Below are 7,500 nucleotides of genomic sequence, written 5' to 3' on the forward strand. Positions count from 1 at the left end.
CTTGTCTTGGTATACTATTCTGTCACACCTTCAGGCCTGATAGAGTTCAGGCGTGGTGCCTGAATTCAGGCTTGAGCTCGCCAAGGAACGATGTCAAGAAAGGCTATTCTCTATATTGTCTTTGATTGTATTTGATCATTTCAGGCACATATCATTTCCTGTCTATCAGCCCTGCACCTTGTATAAAAATAAGATACATACTGTAGACTTATAGACAACCTCAGATTCATGCTAAAGCCAAGCTACTGGTGCCAATAGATCACTGTGTTAAAGGAGAATGCAGCATTGGTGAAAAACAAGCGGTTCTACCTAGCGCAGCTACAGTGCTATACTCTGGGGGCATGAACATGTGGGCTCATAAACATGCCCTCAGAGTGAAGCACTGTAGCTGCCTAGCAGCTAGTTAGCTGTTGGCTACAGCAACGGTGTCGCAGTTCTCCTTTAAGGCACTCTCAATCTCCAACCACATTGCAAAGTGCATTGTGACCTTGACCAACATCTATACTAGATCTACATCAATAGCTGATATTGTAGACGGCTGCAATATGTACAAAGGATGCACATTCATGTATGTCTTCACACAGGTTTAGTAGTTGCCATGGTGACTTTTGTAAAGCATGAGCAAGCATTTTTTTATTTATATACAGTATATTATAAGTTATTTCATACCTATATAAAGATATAGCCTTATCTTTAAAATGGACCAGCCCCTACGCATACAAATCATTGAGGTACTGTAGGTTGTGTCTCTAAGTGGTGATATGGATGTTTGGCAACCATGTTAACTGACAATTAGTGGTTTATGATTGACAGGCCTATCTGAGAAAAACAATCTTGACAGCTGGCAAAATTCTGCTCCATCTTCATTGTAACAGGTAGCTTTGCCATGTGGTGTAGCTGATAACCTTTTGTGAAAAAGTAAAAACTATCTCTCTCTCTGTCCTTCTTTCTCTCTCTTTTTCACACACACACACACACACACACACACACACACACACACACACACACACACGTATGCATAAGTGCAAACAAACATATGTAGAGACGAGTGCACACACACATACACCCACACACCCACACAGATGCATGCATGCATGAGTGCAAACACACATACAGTATGCAGACACGTGCACACACACACACACACACACACGCACACTAGAAAAAGCACAGTTTTTGCAGGTACTGTGTAATGTGATAAGGAGATCCACGGTGTGAAATAGACGGCTCACACTTGCCCACCCACACACAGGGCTGCTTATAGGTAGCCATCATAACACCACACACGTGTTATAAGCTGCACGATAAGCTTTTTAATGGCGTGAGCTGTAAAACAAGACTCTCAAAACGTGACTTATAAACACTTCAAAAACCACAATCGCCATGGATAACTTGACTTGTAAACAACCCGAATTTAGTCAAGTGACTCACCGAATCTATTAACACGCTAAATATAGTGAGGTACTGGCCTATACGGCCTATAAACGCCCTAAATATAGCACTGTCCAGCCAATAGCCTCGCTGATCCGGTCACGGACACCCTATCTATAGATACGGATCAGAAATAATCGTAAACGATATTACTTACAAACAACATCAAGGAGATACTGTACAGTTTTAATGGCGCCGTGCACATCAGTCACGTTAATCTGCGTTAATAAATCTGGTCAACGCTAATGGTCTCAGGCCAGAGGATATAAAGCTAACGAGTGTCCCGAGCTAACAAGTGTCCCCTGGGCCAGTGTCCAGGGACCGGGTGTACATGGCCAAAGATGGTGTCTGATGGTGGTGCTGTTGTTGATGAAAACGTGTTCCCCTTTTCACGGGGGATACTTTGTCCGGTTGTCTATTTCAGGTTAGTGAGGTTCTCCCTTCACAGTAATACTTGTAATACTCCTGCACGTTTTGTTCAAAATTCGCCTGAGGAAGGTCTACATGACCGAAACGTTGTGAATGAATGTTTGGCATACGTGTAATGGACAGTGTGCGGGATTTTCTCTGTAAAGTATTACTGGTAACCTTTACCTCATCCAACGCACCTGGAGTAGAACCTCTCCCTTTACAGTAAAGTGCTTTGGTTGCCTTGATAAACGTGCTATAGCAATGCAAGTAGTAGTTTTTGTTACTCCCCCACCCCTACTTTCATTGCAGAGGGTTTTATACCTCTCTGGACCATCACCATGTAATATGTCTACTGCTTTCATGTTCTTTTTTTGGGAAAGGGCAATGAGGACATGCAACACATTAAGCATCACTCAAATAAGTCAGCGGCTCAGGGTAAAATTGCAGACAGTCATTTTTAACACTTCTGTTCTCAGTTAATCTCTTAATTTCACTACTTGCACATTTAAACACAACTAACTAAAGTGATCAGCGCTTGATACATCTGATCAGTAAACAGTAAAATAATTTTCAGATTCTTGTGATGAATGTATCACGTTCAATATAGATCTGTGAAAAAAAAAAAAGAAATGTTGTGACTCATTTTCACCAACAGAGGGAGCTGTACTACCATTCCTTCCACTATGGACAGACCAGCCGTAGCAGATTCAACAAGTCAATGGGACGGCCTACCTGACTGCTCATGCAGAAAGCAGTCCATTTAACACACAAGAAGCACTTTCACACATATCCACAGCATTACAAACACATCCAGACACAACCACGGATGCAGACATAAACACACACACTCTTTATCTCACACAAACACATACACACATACTGTGCACACACACACACACACACACACACACACACACACACACACACACACACACACACACACACACACACACACACACACACACACGGGGCATTAGAGTCAGTCAAGGAACATCTGCAAAGTGGATTACGAAAGTGATGCTCAGCACCGCTACACACAGCACTCAACACACACACACCATCTACAACACACACACCATATACACAAACACACACACACACACACACACACCGTACACACGCACACCCACACAGACACAGAGATACAGACACAAACATAAACACACACACTCTAAAAAACACCTCCATCCCCTTTAGATGCTCTTCCAATGGAACGGCAAACAAGTTGCTGGTACTGTAAGGAGTGAGTATGAATGCACTCTCTTCAGACACGACAGTCCTCCACCCCTCATACACCTCCACCTCCTCCTCCTCCACCTCCACCTCCCACTGCCCCACTTACACCTCTCCATCTCCCACATCCTCCTTCACCTCTACCTCCACCTCCCACGTCCCACTGCCCAACCACCCCTCTCCTCTCCCACGTCCCACTGCCCAACCACCCCTCTCCTCTCCCACCCCCTCCTCCACCTCCCACATCCCACTGCCCAACCACCCCTCTCCATGGGTGGGAGCCCTTCCTCCAACTCCATGTCTCATTGCATATCCACCCCACCTCCACCATCCATATCCCATTGCCCCAACCACCCCTCCTCCATCTCCACCACCCACATCCCACAGCCCCAACCACCCCTCCTCCATCTCCACCACCCACATCCCACAGCCACAACCACCCCTCCTCCATCTCCACCTCCACCATCCACAACCCACTGCCCCAACCACCCCTCCTCCACCTCCACCATCCACATCCCACAGCCCCAACCACCCCTCCTCCATCTCCACCTCCACCATCCACATCCCACTGCCCCAACCACCCCTCCTCCATCTCCACCTCCACCATCCACATCTCACTGCTCCAACCACCCCTCCTCCACCTCCACCGCCCACATCCCACTGCCCAACCACCCTTTTCCATCTCCACCTCCACCTCCCATATCCCACTGCCCCAACCACCCCTCCTCCACCTCCACCGCCCACATTCCACTGCCCCAACCACCCCTCTCCATCTCCAGCTCCACCGCCCACATCTCACTGCCCCAACCACCCCTCCTCCACCTCCACCGCCCACATTCCACTGCCCCAACCACCCCTCTCCATCTCCAGCTCCACCGCCCACATCCCACTGCCCCAACCACCCCTCCTCCACCTCCACCTCCACCATCCACATCACACTGCCCCATCCAGCTCTCTCCATCTCCATCGCCCACATCCCACTGTACCACCAGCCCTCTCCATCTCCACCTCCACCATCCCACTGCCCCAACCACCCCTCTCCACCTCCACCTCCACATCCCACATCTCACTGCCCCACCACCCCTCTCCATCTCCGCACCGCTGGACCCCTATAGTCCTGCAGGAGAGGATCCACAGCCTGACAGCCGCGTCCGCCCGCTCGGACGTTATGTAACGGCACTAATATAGATGCGGCGTCCATTCTTGTCTGGAACAAATAATGGCCCCGCGGTCTGCTCTCGACCCCTCCAGCTCTCGTTTCGACTGCGAGACAAACATGAGTGAGTGTTCAGCAGAATCCACGAGAAATGGACCGGGGAATCCGAGAGATTTGTGGGGGCCGAATTAATGATCCGCAAAGCACAAAACAATATCAAACTTTACCCGATTTACAGTTATTACTGAGACTGTCTCCTTTCCAACCAAAAAAAACAGCCTCTTTTCTCTTTCCTTTTCCAAAGGGTCTTTAGGTTTCCACGAACAATTGAGCATTTGACAAATACATTCACAAAATCCAGTGTGCAGTGAGACTTGAGGACCAGGTTCACTTGAGCTCGAGCACTACTCCCATATGGCCATCAGAGAGTGACACAGAGACAAAGAGAGAGAGGGAGAGAGAGACACAGAGAGAGGGAGAGAGAGAGAGAGAGACAGACAGGGAGAGAGATAGAGAGAGAGGGAGAGACAGAGACACAGAGACAAAAAGACAAAGGGAGAGGCAGATGGACAGAGATTGAGAGAGAGAGAGGGAGAGACAGAGAGGGATAGAGACATAGAGAGAGGGGCAGACAGAGAGAGAGAGAGAAAGACGGACAGAGGGAGAGATAATTATAGCTGTGGGCAGGTCGGGGGGACCCATAATCAGCCATGTAAATGTGGTGTGTAGTGTGTGTGTGTGTGTGGGAAGCGGGCCCATTGAGGCGGGCGGGCGGCGAGAGGAAGTAGGCCCTGGGCGAGACGTGTGATGTGTGGCCCATAGCCCACCTCATTAAGGGCCCAATAATGGGACTCCACGTCGACCAGCACAGGTGAGGATGGAGACCACAAGCAGCGCTGATGAGGACATTCCTTTTTTGTTTGGAAGCGCGTGTGTGTGTGTGTGTGTGTGTGTGTGTGTGTGTGTGTGTGTGTGAGAGAGAGAGAGAGAAATGAAGATACGAGTGTGTGTGCTTCTGTCTGTCTTGTTGTGTGTGTGTGTGTGTGTGTGTGTGTGTGTGTGTGTGTGTGTGTGTGTGAACAGTGTACACTGTATTACCATTGCAATTAATGCACAAATCAGAGCACAAGGCAAACAAGTACCAGCATCTGTCCAATTCAGAGGTGTCATAATGAACAGGATGGTGTGTGTGAGTGTGATTAAGGCCATGGTGGGTGGCTCTCTGTGTGTGTGTGTGTGTGTGTGTGTGTGTGTGTGTGTGTGTGTGTGTGTGTGTGTGTGTGTGTGTGTGTGTGTGTGTGTGTGTGTGTGTGTGTGTGTGTGTGTGTGTGTGTGTGTGTGTGTGTGTGTCTCTGTGTGTGTGTATTTAACACTCAAGTGTGTGTGTGTGTGGTCTTGAAAATGACGTATTTGTCAGACGAAGAGGAAAGGGAGAGTGCATGTGTGTGGGTGTGTGTGTGTGAGAGAGACAGAGAGTGTGTGTGTGTGTGTGTGTGTGTGTGTTTGTTCTTTTCTCTGTGTGTTGTTAGTGTACATATTGAACACACTTACTTGGCTTTGGCTCCTGTGTCTTCATATCCTTTGTTGGAGACATCGTCCAGACCCCCAATCAGGTGTTTAAATGAGCTGCACAACAGGAAACAGTGATACATTAACATTAACTGGATTTATAGTCTGACCTGAGAACAGATATACTTCACACATGGCCTTTTCGCCCCCCCTTAATAGCATCCAGCCTGCTGGGATCTGTCCTCCATCGCAAAACCTCTGTTAAGACTCACAAACCCGCCACAGACAGTCACAAGTAATAATTTTTTTCAATGTGCTTATTGGAAAATTTACAATCGGCGGAGAGTTATTTTGCAAAATTACACATAGCTTTCTGAAAGCAAAGCAAAACACATTTAAATCATTATTTAAAAGTCATTTAATAATACTGTCTGGTTCTGCTGTAACGACAGGACATCTTTTTAATGATGGGACATTATTTTTGTGGCCGTTCGCTGATAGTCGCTAATCTGCTCTGCTCGGAGCAAAAAGCCAGCTGGTGTACAGTATCAGAAATGCCAGCGGCTCGGCAAATGGGTGCTTCTTCTCAGACGGCAATTATTGAATTGCTGGGCCGTCGGTGTGGCGTGTATCAATCTTGATGAAAGCCTCCAAAGCTTGTTTGGGAGCAGGAAGAGGAGCAGACCAGGCTCGCCCTAGTTAAAGAGCGATCATGTAACCGGGGGAGGTCAAGGGGACTGGGAGCACAGCCATGTTGGACTCAAACACACACACACACACACACACACACACACACACACACACACACACACACACACACACGCGCCCACCCTGGATGTTTGTCTGTCCGGCCTGTGTGTGTGAGTGTGTGTGCGTGTGTGTTCAGTCAGTGTGTGTGTGTGTCTGTCTGTTTGCCCATTTGTGTGTGTGTGTGTGTGTGTGTGTGTGTGTGTCTGCCTGCCTGTCAGTGTGTGTGTGTGTGTGTGTGTGTGTTTGTTTGTTTGTGTTTCTGTGTGTCTGTCTGTGTGTCTGTCTGTCTGATTGTCTGTGTCTGTGTGTCTGTCTGTGTGTCTGTCTGTCTGATTGTCTGTGGGTGTGTGTGTTCAGTTTGTGTGAGTGTGTGTATGTGTGTGTGTGTGTGTGTGTGTGTGTGTGTGTCTATGTTCCGTGTGTCTTTATCTCTCTGTACATCTGTCTGGGCCTTGTCAGTCTGCCTATATGTGTGTCCTCCTCTTGTTCCTAAACTCTTGATTTCTTTTCCTCTCTCTGTCTCCGTGTCTCTTGATGTGTGTGTGTGTCTGACACAGATATCTCTCACAGATGTCTCTCTCTTCTGGCTCCTCTAGCGTCTCCCGCTACACATCTCTCCCTCTGACTGCCCTCCCTTGATCTTCCTGACGGCTTCTAAATTTATGTCTGGAGCCGCCTGTCCCTCTGTCTGCACCCTCTCTCCTCACTCGCTCTCTCTCTCTCTCTCACACACACACACACACACACACACACACGCTCATGCACAAGCATGCACGGCACGCACACAAAACACACATACGCACGAGTGTTCATACACACACTCACACACACACACACATATACACAACACACACACACACACACACACACACACACACACACACACACACACACACACACACACACACACACACACACACACACACACAGTGTCACTGAGTGCATAGCCAGGCTAACACCTTGGAGTTTTGGAGTTGCATCATATGAGAGAGGAGAAATCAAAACAAAAG

At 48.1% G+C, this 7,500-nt stretch overlaps 1 protein-coding gene across 1 annotated transcript in view; it reads right to left on the reverse strand.

Annotated features, from left to right (window-relative positions):
- The window catches only part of prkg1b (protein kinase cGMP-dependent 1b), a 137,543-nt gene that overhangs the window by 19,279 nt on the left and 110,764 nt on the right, over positions 1-7,500 (reverse strand). The window contains exon 9 of the mRNA XM_062526366.1: positions 5,783-5,857. Coding sequence (XP_062382350.1) covers positions 5,783-5,857 — 75 coding nt within the window. The remainder of the gene's footprint in view (positions 1-5,782; positions 5,858-7,500) is intronic.

This window comes from Sardina pilchardus, chromosome 22, assembly GCF_963854185.1.
Source record: "Sardina pilchardus chromosome 22, fSarPil1.1, whole genome shotgun sequence".
Lineage (NCBI taxonomy): Eukaryota > Metazoa > Chordata > Actinopteri > Clupeiformes > Clupeidae > Sardina > Sardina pilchardus.